The sequence below is a fragment of the Podarcis bocagei genome, assembly GCF_964188305.1.
Source record: "Podarcis bocagei genome assembly, chromosome: 5".
NCBI classification, from domain to species: domain Eukaryota; kingdom Metazoa; phylum Chordata; class Lepidosauria; order Squamata; family Lacertidae; genus Podarcis; species Podarcis bocagei.
The window spans coordinates 51,272,809-51,287,021 of NC_138129.1; the positions used below are offsets into that span (position 1 = coordinate 51,272,809).

General features: G+C 43.0%; 1 protein-coding gene across 3 annotated transcripts; it reads right to left on the reverse strand.

The window, feature by feature from the left end:
* Positions 1 to 432: 432 nt before the first annotated feature.
* Positions 433 to 10,610, reverse strand: LOC308587843 (potassium voltage-gated channel subfamily A member 2). Of its 3 annotated transcripts, none has more exons than XM_081195669.1 (2): positions 10,474 to 10,610; positions 433 to 8,531 (listed from the first exon to the last, which is right to left on the reverse strand). In XM_081195669.1, the coding sequence occupies exon 2, from the start codon at positions 8,384 to 8,386 to the stop codon at positions 6,887 to 6,889; it is 1,500 nt and encodes a 499-aa protein (XP_081051795.1). In that variant the 5' UTR covers positions 8,387 to 8,531; positions 10,474 to 10,610; the 3' UTR covers positions 433 to 6,886. The 3 variants fall into 3 exon arrangements, with proteins under 3 accessions (XP_081051795.1, XP_081051794.1, XP_081051796.1); XM_081195668.1 differs by having other exon boundaries at positions 9,868 to 10,610; XM_081195670.1 differs by lacking the exon at positions 10,474 to 10,610 and adding an exon at positions 9,176 to 9,281.
* Between the last annotated feature and the right edge of the window lie 3,603 nt (positions 10,611 to 14,213).

Consider the following 14,213-nt stretch of genomic DNA (forward strand, 5'->3'; position numbering starts at 1 on the left):
CCATCATTCATCATTATGCACATCGCAGGCAATATCAAATGACACTTTCACACCTGAATTCCAAACCCACAACTGTAATGGATGCATTATCTGGATAGTATTTTTCCAGGTTCAAAATATAACAAATTAACTGCTGGGGAAATGAAATATTTCTAAGTTCAGTCTGGGGGAATGAAGGAATATCTGAACTATACACACCATTTGGGTAATAATTGCACATTTGCTGCACTGGAAACAGATTGTCTTGGAAGGAGCTGTGTGTTGCAGTTTTAGAAAACCCATGTGCAACTCTGGGGTTCTACCCAACTGAAATCCACTGTTGGTTTGCCCAACTGAAATCAATGGACAGTACTAACTAGATTCATTAGTTACACTCTAAGCATAGCATAACTGGATACCAACCCCTGTTTTTAATTATTTTACTGTGTCAGAACTCTCCTGCCTTATCATTCCCTCTTTTTTTAGTGCTCTAAGTGCAGTTGTTTATATAGGCAAAACAGTACCGCCAGCCTACAAAAGGGAGGTGTCAGGTCAACAGACTTGGGGGAACTCTGAAATTTGCAGAACTACAAAAAAAGCCTATATAAAAACTAAGAGGAAACCCGCACACACCACCAAAAAAGGGGGGGACCGTAGCTCAAAGAGGACTGAGCATGCTCAGTGTCCCCCAAATACTGGCAGATTATTGGAAGGATGGGGAAATGGTTGAGAGGCAAATGGGATGAGGTGTCCTGGAAAAGGGCAAGGGTGGCTAGAGCAGTGAACAGAAACACTCGCCGCAACATTTTCTTACTGATCTCCCTTATTCTCATCTCATACTGCTACATGCATAAACCAGCCTTTAGAGACCCTGAAGGAAGGAACAAAAGTATTCAAGGCATCAACATGTGCACTGGCTGAGTCAAAATAATTTACTGAGGATTCAGGTCAAATGCTAACATTTTTGTGTTGCTATCAAGAAAGCCACACATAGAGGACTTAATGTGAGCTGCAGTAAACCATGGCTCAGTTCTGGATCTGTTTCTAAAAGCTCTGCAGTGACATGTGAAGAATGAAGAGTGCCTCTGAGCATATGCTGAGCCCCTGCTTTCACCACTGATCTACATCTGTCAGACATCTTGGATTGGGGGCAGGGAAAGCAATTCACAAGCAGGGAATCAGATGGACACAGAGAGCTTCTTGCTGCAGATCCAAAAGCAGTCTCATACTTCCTGGACTGTGGAATAACAATGACTAAACTATGCTTCATTCAACAACCAACTCCTCTTTTACTCCTGCATTTAAACCCACTCTCTTCACATCTCATCCATCTATTCCTGCCTCAGCTGTCATTTAGGAACCTGAGTAATATACAGAAGACTACATTTTCCAAATTAAAGAGACAATCAACCCATTGGGCTCTAATGGAAGTTAGGAATGCTGGTTTAACAAATCCAGTTTTCACATTCACAGTTTACATCACCTTTGTAACCTGTCCAAGACTTTCTGGGCTGATGTCCTCCTCTATTTTGTATAAGATCAACCCTACTTACTAGCCTTTGAAGGACACTCAGTTGCCACCCCAATAGCCCAGACTGCTTTCCTGTGCTTTACTAACTAATCCAAATTAGTGGCAGATTCACACTGTATATTTAAAGTGCATGATTTCTTCCAAACAACCCTAGGAGTCCTAGTTTCCCCAGAGCTACCATTCCCAGGATTCATTGGGTAAAGCCATGTGCTTTAAATGTATGTTAAATGTGCTTTGTTAAACGTGTGTGGTGTGGATCTGCCCTAGTTGAGGCAAGAGGCTATGCCCCTGGGGTATTGCTTCATGCTTATCTAGGTAGAAGTGTGTCCTTGACCCTGAATAACCTCACCCAAAGTTATGTAAAGAAGTACCTGCTGAAGTTTAATTGGACTGCAGTCTGGACACCGCATAGGCAAACCTCACGACAGAAGCCCTGCCTTAAACCTGCAGATCCTGCCATCCTTATTCCAGCATTCATCATGACACTCCCGTTTTACCATCTGCTCCTTCCCACCTGCTGTGGTCTGCAGTTTCAGCTCTGCGCCATAACACTCTGCAAAGGTATGGGGCGTGAGATAGCTCTAGCACAGTGGTTGGGTCAAGCCAATTCATAGATTAGAGGGTTGGCATCCTGCCGCTGAGATACAGTTCAAGTTGCCTACACAGTGTCCAGGCAGCAGATACGACAGTCAAAACAATCATACATTCCATTTATACCTGACCTTGGATGCAACAGAGCACTGCAGCCTTTAGTGTTTCTCCTGGTTATTCTTGGCTTCCTCTCTCCCTACCTCCGCAGCACATCTAAGGCTGCAATCCCAAACACACTTACTAATGAGTAAGCCCCACTGAACATACTTCAGAGACAACTGCAGCACATTGGAGCCATCCTTCCCTCGGTCTATGGAATCAATATTCCAGCATCTCGCCATTAAGCAATAACTTAAATGAAAAACCAAATGCTTAGATTTCCTACTTCTGCTTTTTTTTCAACATTCATTGATAGTGGTCAGTCACAGTTAAGGCCCAGAAGGTAGGTTGTTTTGATTTACATCAGCCTTGGGGGTCTCCTGATAATGGGTTTGAAAAGCTACAGCAAAGGACTCACACTAACTGTCTGGGTCCAGATCCAGTGCCATAGATAGATAGATAGATAGATAGATAGATAGATAGACTCCCAAGTGTGCAGCTATTCCCCCTAGAAGCTTGACCAACCATAGTGACTTTTGTAAAGTTCCTAGATTGGCACTCTTAAAATGAGCCACCAGAAAAAATGCCCAGGGTCATAGTCCAGGATGGTGCTAGATAAGGATCTAAAGCTTCAGGTTATTGCCACTGCAGATGGGATGGATCAGGCAGCAAGCTGATGAGCTATAAAGATGTGTCCAACATTTCAAACATGCTCTGCTATGGACTTTTGTGCAATAAGGAGGTACATTTCAAGATAATGTTTCATGACCTTTTAGTCCTGTTTAGAGTTTCATTCCTGGGTTTCCCCTCCCACCTCTTTCTCATAAACAAACTTTTTTTTTTTAAGTACTGCACTTCATAAGAGGTGTAAGCTTTTGTGCAACTGGCCTCAGATGAAGTCTCAGATTGCTCCTCTACCTGTATCTTAGCATATGCATTGAGTTTCACTTCTGGTGCCAATTTCTTTTGATGCAGAGACCAGGCAATTTAGGATGCCCCTTCAAGGTTACTTCCCATACAGGAACCACTCCTTTTTGATACACTGCACATTTTGGGGCAGGGGGTGGTCAATAGGTGAGCACACAGTTGGGACTGCAAATACAATCAACTTTATATTAGGGTGAGGGCATTAAAAAGTCAAAGTCTGCAATTCCGAGAGGCAGAATGGGAAATGCATGAAAACAAGTGTGGAGTTAGATAATGTGCAAACCCAAGTACAAGAGCAGCAATTGAAAATTCACTGAAATAGTACTGGTCGGGATCCAACCTAAGATGCTGGGAAATAGCAGCAGTGAGTCCCCTCCTCAGAAGTACTAGGCTTCATCCTCGCAATTCTATCTTGAACATACTCCTAGCATGAATAACCTCAACTACTATTGAAATCAGTAGGCTTAGCTTTGCCTCCCTTACTCTCTGATGCCCCATGGATCCTACCCCATAATTACATGAGGATGGTACCCCATGGAAGTCCCTGAAGTAACCCCCTTCCTCATGAATTTTTTTGCATAGACTGCAATGATTTCCCCCTAATGTACAGGAGTATCCTGCATGGATTTTTAACCAAGAATATTTATGATTCCTTTACAGACAGAGTTGTGGAGAGGACAGAATATTTTTAGCAGTGGCTTAAGGCAATAGGAAGGATTATTCCATCCCTGCTCACTGCAATGGAAGATATTCCAAAATTAGCCTTTTAAATTCATAGCATAGTTGGAGAGCAAGCAATTAGAGATGTGATGCCAAGCTCTTCCTTTGTCAGCATTCTACAAGAATGGTCCAAGGCACTGTGACATAGGTGGCCCTAATCCTGCAATGCAAACTCCAGCACTGCTGATGTGTGAAATAATTAGTAAGCCCCTCAAATCATAAGCCATTAGAAAACCCTGACAGCTTTCTTTTTTATACATCTTTTCAGCAGTGACTGCCAAGAAGGTTAGAGAAATTGCCTTTCTTTGGCAGGGGCAGTGCAGGGTTGGGGGAAGATCAAGAAATTGACCCACATTTTATCATGTGAATCTAATGTTTGGGGGGGGTTCATATTCAAAAAGTGAGAGTCAGCTGTCCTGCAACAGGTGTAGAATCAAAACAAGGCCTGCATGTCGCTTATACTCTGTTTAAAGGGAGGGCAGGTGTTGTTGAGATATATTGCCCCTCTTGGCACAAGCATATGGGTTAGGGCCAATACACACAACCCAGGTGGTTCATTAAGAATGCAGGTTAAGTGGACTGTATAGAGTTTGGCACATGATCAATAAATTAGGTGATTGCTTCAGCATGTATCCCATTCAACCTATATCATTTTCAATGCTAAGCTGTTGAAAGTGAGTTGAGTGGGGTGCAATAAGTAAATAAGCAACAGTGGATCTGCTTTACCTTGTTGCCAAATTCTGTACAGATCCAAGCAGATCACATGCTCAACACGTTCTTTTGGTCTGGTGAATTTTTGGTCCTCACAAGGCATCCATCATCCATATCAATGCAAGATCAGGACCCATAAGCAAGCTGCCTGAGTAATACTTGCAGGATCCACATGAGTGATCTGGTTGGGGATTTCAGTTTTGCTCCATTTGCTCCCTATGGCATGGGTGGGTATATATATAGGGGACTTCTCACATAGTCTCCAAATCCTAAGCTTCTAAATATGATATAAGCACACACACTGAGTGTGTATCTGAGTGTGCTATTTCAAATAATCATACCGTGTTTAGCAGCTCAGGAAATAGGACACCCATGGTGGCCTCAGAACCAAATCCTGTTGGCTTAGAAGGGTCATCATCTTTTTTATTACTGATGAGAAGAAGGGGATATTGGCCTCACTCTTTTAAACACCGGTTCCAAAAGCCACTTTCCTAGGATGTTGATAGCAGAATGAGCCTTTACTGAAGGACTATCCTTTCCCTTGAGAGCTGAAGCAGCCACATCAACGGGACACTACCAAGCTAAAATGCCAGTCTATGAAGAGCAGTCCAACCAGGAGTCTTATTGCCTCCTTGACTCAAAAGAATGGATCTGATTCTGATGTGTGAGGTTGGCCAAATTCTGCTACCATATTGCCCATGGGCATTTCCCCAAAAGATTAGCCCACTGGGAGTAGACTTGGATTGTATTTACTCTAAAGCTGAGGAATATTGACACCACCACATGACAGCAATATCCCAAAGGAAGCCTTAACTTCCAAGCCATGCGTTGCATGTATCCATCCACAGCCATCTCCTCAGCTGGGGCAACTCCGTCAAGACTCATTTCCATGGGGCAACTTTGCCCACACCTGAACAAATGACCTTGGGCTGGCGTTATTGTATAAGCCCCATCACTACCAGACGACGCAAGTCAACAAAGTTCAGACAAAGTCATTGGCACTCTATACTGTTGCATCTTAGCTGTGGATCTCAAACTATCTATGCCTCCAAGCACTGTGAGCAATATTTGTTGTGGGTCTGAGCTTACATTTGCCTAACAGTGTCACCCAGCAATGTTTTAGTCACAAATAAGCCTGGCCATCTCTGGTCAGATGTACATCTCTGCATATGATACCACTATGAATAAATTACCAGTTCCTCCCTACATGTGGAAGACAGGTGTGTACTCTTCATATCACCTTTCCTGGGTTGCACCCTCATGCAAGCAAACACCTAGGGCATTTGCCTTGATTATCAAATTTGTGGCTGGCCCACATCTGTCCCCAACACATTCCCTTTCTCCCCCTTTTATGTCCACAAATCTCCTTCAAGCCACTGGAGAATCTAGAAACACTATAAACAGGTATACTCTATAGTCTACTTAAGAAAATAGATATATTTTCGTGTATTAAATATTAAGATCCATGCAACAAATATCCATGCAGCTTTACTGTAATACTGGGTTAAATTTCACTGCAGTATAAATATATTCTAGGCCACAGCTTAGTTGCTCCAGCATTTGAAACAAGATGCTTTTCAGTCCTGAATATGTCGGTGACCCCCAAACCAGCAAAAAATAATAATACATGTGTTCTTTAAAAAAAGAAATGTCTCCAGGCTCTTGATGTATCTCTACCAAAGCAACAGAAAATGTCCTACTAAACAGTGCCTCCCGCGAGCCTCACACTGGCGTGCTGCAGTGGATGAATCCAATGCAGCATTTTTGGTTCAGAAGCATGACCCTGCATGGTATATTCTCCCTTTGGCATTTCTGATCTGGAAATCTGAACCTTAAAGTAATTTGGATGGATGTTCCATTAATTAAACTATGCATGACCTTTTGTATAATTCCTGAAGCTTGAAAGCTAGATGTATAGTTGCATACTATTTCCTTGGGATATATTTTTGCATGGGCTGAGTTCTATATTAAATTATATTTATGCTAGTTGGCATTTGTTTGTTACTGTTGTTTACATGGGGAGGTGGTTTGTTTTGTTTTTCTCCAATGCCTTTCGTTTGATATTGTGACATAATTCTGCTTTAATTGTGCCATACAATTGGAAAACCAGAAGTCTGTGATGGGGAGGAGGGGTTGCATGAAAGCTTATTGAGCATCAAATGTTAAAAAGAGTCACTTACACGACTATTGCTTCCCATGCAGAACCAATACACGTTGTAGAACATTTTGTATTAACTACAATGCAAGGTATTATGCAACATCTGCAATTGTTCCACTCAAGTTTTAAATAAGTTATTAGGGTTGTTTTATTATTATTATTATTATTAGCTAGACATCAGTTAGCATTTTGGTTATATTAACATAGTTTGTGTTAGCTAGGGTGCAGTTGGCTGTTTTCAAGTTCTCCTCTCTAAAGTCCTCATTGCTATTATTCACACCTTCTTGTATCTCCATATAATCAGACTTACTAATAGTGGAGGCACTTCTGCTTTTCTTTAGGTCAGGGGAAGAAGGGATCTTTGGGCAGCTGGTGACTTGCAAGTATTGAGCTTGCTCCTCTCCTTCTGTCTCACGGTGATAGAAGTAGTTGAAATTGGACACTATAACCGGCACTGGTAAGGCAATTGTTAATACACCTGCAATGGCACACAAGGAACCAACTATTTTCCCACCTATGGTCGTGGGGACCATGTCTCCATAGCCAACTGTTGTCATGGAAACCACGGCCCACCAAAAAGCATCAGGGATGCTGGGAAACTGAGAATCGCTCTCGTCGGCCTCTGCAAAGTAGACAGCACTGGAGAAGAGAATGACACCAATGAAGAGGAAAAATATCAAGAGGCCCAGCTCCCTCATGCTGGCCTTCAGGGTCTGTCCGAGGATCTGCAATCCCTTGGAGTGCCTGGAGAGCTTGAAGATCCTGAAGACCCTCACCAGGCGGATCACTCGGAGGATGGCAAGAGACATTGCCTGCTGACCTTGTTGGCCATCTTCTGGCTTCTCAGCCAGTTCCGTTCCAAGTGTGATGAAGTAGGGGATGATGGCTACAATGTCAATGATGTTCATGATGTTGGTAAAAAAGCCAGCTTTGCTGGGGCAGGCGAAGAATCTCACCAAGAACTCAAAGGAGAACCAAATGATGCAGAGTGTCTCCACTATAAAGAAAGGGTCTGTGAAAGATGTTTGCTGCTGAGACCCCATAGTGCTATTGGAGTAAGAGCTTGGGTTGCTACTGCTGCCATGCATCTCATCATTCTCATCCCGGAACACAGGCAAAGTTTCCAGGCAGAAGCTTACAATTGAGATCAAAATGACCATGACAGAGACAATTGCTATAATCCTGGCTGGCCCAGAGCTTTCTGGATACTCAAACAGCAGCCACACTTGTCTTTGAAACTCATTCTCTGGTAAAGGCCGCTCTTCTTCCTTGATGTAACCTTCATCCTCCCGAAACATCTCCATAGCTTCCTCCCCAAGTTCATAAAACCTTATCTCTTCTGAGAAGATGTCTAAGGGGACATTAACAGGCCTCCTCAATCTGCCACCAGACTGGTAGTAGTACAAAATAGCATCAAAGCTGGGTCTGTTTCGATCAAAGAAATACTCGTTCCGAAGGGGATCAAAATATCTCATTCTCTTTTTAGGGTCTCCTAACAAGGTCTCTGGAAACTGAGCAAGTGTCTTGAGCTGTGTTTCAAAGCGCAGTCCCGAGATGTTGATGACCACCCTCTCGCAACATTCATGGTCAGTTTCTGGGTTGTAGGTGTCCTGAGGATGACCAGGCAAAGCTGCTGCTTCATCTGTGGGATCTCCAGTGGCAACTGTCATATTTAGGCCTTTAAGCTAAACTTTTCTGAATGTCTGGTGGTGGGATGAGGTTCAGGGGGACTCTAACACCTGCCAGAAGGGTCTGCGCGTGGGCTTGGAAGTGGCTCATGAAAACGTAGAGAGGATGTAAAGGAAGCCTGTCCAGCTGAAAGAGAGAAACAAATAGCACCATGAGCATTAGCCCCCTCTTTCTTCACAATGTATACAAACATAAATGGGTTGCTTTTAATTTGCATCAAGTGTAGTCTAAAAATACTCCCATCACCCCATGCTATGCCATTTAAGGAAGCGCTAAAAAAAACAAGAATAAATGAAGGGTGCTTTCTCCCTGGCAAACATATCACACAACATAGGTGGGGGTTCTTTCTCCCCCACGGCCAATAGTTTATACAAAGAACTTCAAAGGCTGCCTAGAGTTTGCTCCTGCCTTGAAGTGTTAAGATTTGCCCATGCGGCACCTGGGACTTGAGCATTCAACTCAAGGAATACCCTGGTGACTCAGAGGTAAACATTAAGCACTCTGTTTCATCAAACAGCATCGTGCACATTTAACATGCTGCATCCCTACCTTAATCTCTTTTGACTTTTGCAGTCCAGTCTCCCTCCCTTTCTTTCTTTCTTTCTTTCTTTCTTTCTTTCTTTCTTTCCTTCCTTCCTTCCTCCCACCCCTCCTTCTCCGCTGTTTTCTAGTGTGCAAGTGCTTTCCCCTGCTGCATTTCTGTACTGAGGCTCTTCTCTTAACAATTGCCTAAGGAATAAGAGCAAGCAAAAAACAAGGCACACGTTTACCTTGATGGAGGAGAGCTCAGTGTCTCTCACACTGACTCCATGACCTTAGAGAGAAACACAGAGGTTTCCAAGATTCCCATAAGTTCCTCAGGCAATATGGTGAGTCGAAAGAAAGAAAGAAAGAAAGAAAGAAAGAAAGAAAGAAAGAAAGAAAGAAAGAAAGAAAGAAAGAAAGAAAGAAAGAAAGAAAGAGGAGGGTGGAGGTTTGCAATGAGGTGGTGACTGGAAAGAATTTTTGGTAGTTCTTGTAGCCCTTTGCTCAGGGCAGTGCCTGTCTGAATTGAAATCCTTCTGTATGATAGTGGAAAGATGCTATACTCAGCAAAAAACAAACAAACCCTGATGTCCCCAGTGTCCTCAAGAGGTGTGACGTTGCCTGGAAAACCAGCAGTAAGACAGTGCTGGATGGGCTTTAAAACAGCATCTGCAAAGAAGACCAGGAGGGGGGTTGTTTGTTTTTGTCCAAATGTAGCCCTTCCCTCACAGAGCTGTATTGCAAGCTCTAGCTATCTTGGATGAAACAAGGAGAGCAACTGTGGTGGCATAAAAACAGAGCTATATTTCTCTCACGCAGAGACACAAACACACACTCTTACACACACACACACACACAGAGAGAGAGAGAGAGAGAGAGAGAGAGAGAGAGAGAGAGAGCTGTATATTGCTGAGGGTAGAAGTGGTAGTCTACACACCATTCGGCACTTGTGTCGGTCTATGCAGCCTGGCTGGCGCAGGGTCCTCTGCAGTGTGGTCTCCCTCTTGATCTTCCTCCTCTCAGCAAGAGAAACAGTGCAACACGCTCTCTGCCACGCAGAGCTCATCCAGCTGCGGCCGGGTCCACATCAAAGAAGCTCTGGACTTCATTCCGCATGCAGGACATGTCCTGGAAAGGCTTGGCCCTCCTAAGCACCTGAAGAAGACCCCATGTGGGCTCGAGGTCTCAGCCAGAAGCCCCCGCTGAGATTTCCATGTCCTTAGCACAATGCAGCATCGCCAGCTGTCCAGCCTCTGGCTTGGTCTAAGTGGATGCCCACCTCACTGATAGCCACAGGAGACTATTCAGTTCTCTTCTCGGGATACTGCAATTTTTTTGTGGGTTTTTTGCCTTCTTGTTGCTAAGCCCAACCAAAGGATTTTTGCTCCCCAAGAGAGACTCCCTGGCATCCCATCCTCAGCAGTAGACAGCCGCCTTCCTTAACCACTCAGAGTCAGGATTCAAGAACTAAGGGAGGGGAGGCAAATGAAATACCACCTTTTAGTCTTAGTCCTTAAGACAGAGATTTTTGCATGCACCTGACCTGTTATCTTTCTTGATGCCCATCACCATCATCATCCCTTCAGGGTGTGCTTCAGATTCTCCATTCCCTGGATTTTCCCCTTGTCTCCTGTCTCCTAGCCTCCCTTCTCCTTGTGCATTAGAAAAATAGTACAACCCTGACAAAGCTTGCAGCCTTCAACTGCTATACTTAACCCCTTGTTTACCAAGGCAAAATCATAGACGGTTATCATATGCTCCATTCTCTTCCCCCTCCCTCCCTCCCTCTGCCTCCTCCTTCTCCTTTGAATTGCTAAGAGAATCCACCCCCCTTGGGAACGGAGGGTTTTTAAGGCAATATTTCTGAATGCCAAATGGGAGGCATCGTTTACAATCAACCTGATGTGCACAAAATGGAACAAAAACAAAATCTAACCTTGGTTTTTATATTGTCTCTCCCTCCCTCCCTGCCTCCCTCACTAATATCACACAAATTCAAGGTGAATCATCAGCAAATGAGAGAGAGAGAGAGAGGGAAAATCTTCCAGCAGGTTAATTTTTATTTTGGCATCTTAATAGTGATGGAAATTTTCATTATACAAATGTTATAGTGTCGTCTGTGCTTATCATATTTTAAATTCCTCCTCCAGTCTAGGTGCTATTCAATATTTCATGGATCTTTGATCCGCAATTCATAGAAGGACATACATATCTTTGTTTGTACGTGCATGTGTATTCTCATGCATATAGATTTGGCTAACGAAGATGTATTGGGGTCTTTGCAGTGTGTGAACCACATCAGGTAAATGCCTGCAGGGGTGCGGCGAATGGATGAAATCAATCACTGGACAGGCATGAGGCAGGCCACACACTATAGCAATGCTCAGCATAATCTCCAGAGGCAGTGAGGTGCACGCACCAAGGGAAAGGCTGAGTTTGATTTACCCTTTTCATTCAAAATATGAAGCATCCATTTTCACAGTTTGTGGTAAACCTCTATTTAACTGGGGTGTGGGGGGAGGTGAGCAGCAGCTTACAATTGGTTCTGCAGTTAGGCATGCAGCGAATACATAACAAGCTTTCTGTGCTGTGGCGCCCCTCCTTACCTGCGAACAGAGGAAGCTAATTTAAAGGAGACAGAGCTTAGGAGACAAAGAGAGAAATGGAGAGAGTGAGCTTTACAATCCCTGATAACAATTCATATTAGTAAAAAAGAAAAGCTTCGGTGACTTTTCTTTGCTTTTCTGAAGCAGTGACTAATTACCATTAAAAAACAAAACTATGGACATTTGCTGCCACTACAACACATGTAATAGTTTTAGTGACCAATGAGCTTGGTAAAAGTGCAAAAATAATTGTTTCTCAGTCAGGAATTTTCCCTGGTCTGCAGTTTCTTTGCAGCAGGTCTGTATAACCTCCCTATGGGTCCATAGTATGGTCAACGACTCACACATGTGTGTTTGTCAGACCATGGCTGAGGTTGCTCCGAGCCTTGCCTTTGAAGGTGTGGATTGCCCCTGTTGGAAAAGATGGCATCTGAGATGGTGGCTGAGAGGTAATATGATGAAAGCTCTGGTTGTAGTGAATGATGCATGATGGTTATACAATTAGAAGTCATCACTTCATCTGGCAGTCATTGAGTGATTAACATGAATGCATGAATGAGTCCTTAGGCCCAACTCCAGAATTCCCAACTCTACCTATTTATTAGGCATAGGAACCTATTTTCTTGTGCAATAGGTACCAGTTTATACCTGACAATGGCACACATCCTGAAAATACATCTGTTTGCCTGACAGAAAGCCAACGTTCTGGGTTTTATATCAAGACTAACAACTTGATATCAGGAGGGCTGTGGGACTCACGTCTTGTTTGAGGCCTTCTCAAGAGGCATCTGGTTGGTCAACAATGTTGGACTAGAGAGGCCTTTGGCCTAACCCCGCAAGGCTCTCCTTATCTTTTATTAATTTTAGCAGTACACCGCAAATGAAAAAAATTCTGAAAAAGTCCAAATACATGTTTCAGTGGCAGAAACAATACACCGTTTGAAATAAAGGAAGCAGTCTGGACTTATTTCCACACTTGGACCATTTAAAGGGCATGAGTTTCCCCAAAGAATCCTAGGAACTGTAATTTGCTGAGGGTGCTGGGAATTGTAGCTATGTGAGGGGTGAACTACAGTTCCCATGATTCTTTGGGGGAAGCCATGTGTGAGTGTGACCTTGATCTCAACCCTCTTATGAGGTTGAACAAGGGTGCTTAAATTGCCTCCATTGACTGCTGGGAGGTTTGCAACATTTGTGGTCATTTATGTTTAGCTATACGAGGTGACTTCACCTCTCACTTTCATGTTTCAAGTGTCTCCCTACATCAAGGGAATCTTTTCAGCCAGAGGACCACATTCCCTTCTGGGGGGTCACATGGGGCAAGAAGGAAATATGGGCACAGCAACAAAAGTCAATTTTATCTGGCAAGGGTGGCCTCTTTAAGAGACATCTCTGAACTGCAGTTGAAGCTCTGCTCCATTATCTGGGTGTGCTTCCCTCCATAGCTCAGTGGGAACCAGGTGGAGTCCTAGTCTTCCCTTTGTAGGAAGTCATCTGCTGAGTTGCTGAGCTTCTGCTTGCCAATAAATACAGCTATGGACATTTTCCCAATTCCTGCTGCTTAAGATGGATTTCTCATTTGCATTTAGTTCATGAGATGATAAATTTACTATCAAATCCATCTTCTCCTTGAATACGAGGGAGTTGCATCAGCCTCTGCATCATCCTGACCATCTTAACATTGGGCAATGCTCCAAAAAAGTGTTGCTCCTATCTTTATTGCATTCCTCTCCCTCTCTTTGAGATAGCCGAAGAATCTCCATATTTGTTGCTGCTCCCAGGGTCTGAAGAAAAACTATGAGATTCTTGGAATGTAACTACCTTTTCGATAGGATCCTTTTGATTCAACCAGGGATATGCTTTCTCTATTTTTATAATCCCATTCATCGCATTTAAAACTTCTTAATCTTGACAGCTTTTAAGTCCTTTATGTATACATTCAATTCCTTCTGCGTACCTTCTCACCATCATGCTTTATCTTGTGATATGTTATTAGCCCTGTTTCACAATCCTGAACAGCTTTTATTTACCTTCTGTATTTCCATGTTAGAACATTCAGATAGTAGTAATATTAAGTCCATAGAGCATTTGTTCAAAATAGATGCCCATTTTAAAAAATAAATCCATGTCCTGGTTAAATAAACCTGGATTTTTTTTTTTTTAAATCCTCAATCCCCTAGGGATCCTCAATGATTTACAGAATATATTTACAGATTTGGGAGAAATGTAGCATGTATATATCTTTTAGCATCTGCTCTTTTTTCTTTAACTTTCCCCAACTTTGCCAATCTATATTATTTCCACAATTTGTTATGTTTTGCACTGTGAGAATGATATTTGAGTGGAATATTCCATAAACCTGGGTTACTGCATTTATTGTGTCTAATTATTATGTGTGTGCACAAATTGTACTTACTGCTAATGATCTATCAAAAAAAAGCAGCAGCACAGGCAAAGGAATTCTGTTGGCAAGTAAAGTACAGAAAGGGATACATTTTCTCGGGAGTGTGGTGTTATCACTCTTCCCAAGAACACTAGATTAAATGGATGAGATTGAAAACGACTAATTAGTTGAAACAGACTATCATCTGGCATTCGGTCTTCTGATAAGACTTCTGTAAGACCTGCTTGGCAGTGGAACAGTCTCCCTCGGGAAGTGGTGGATTCTCCTACCTTG

Bases quoted from the DNA above. Each gene is read 5' to 3' on its own strand.
- LOC308587843 (XM_081195669.1), bottom strand. From the start codon at position 8,386: ATGACAGTTGCCACTGGAGATCCCACAGATGAAGCAGCAGCTTTGCCT.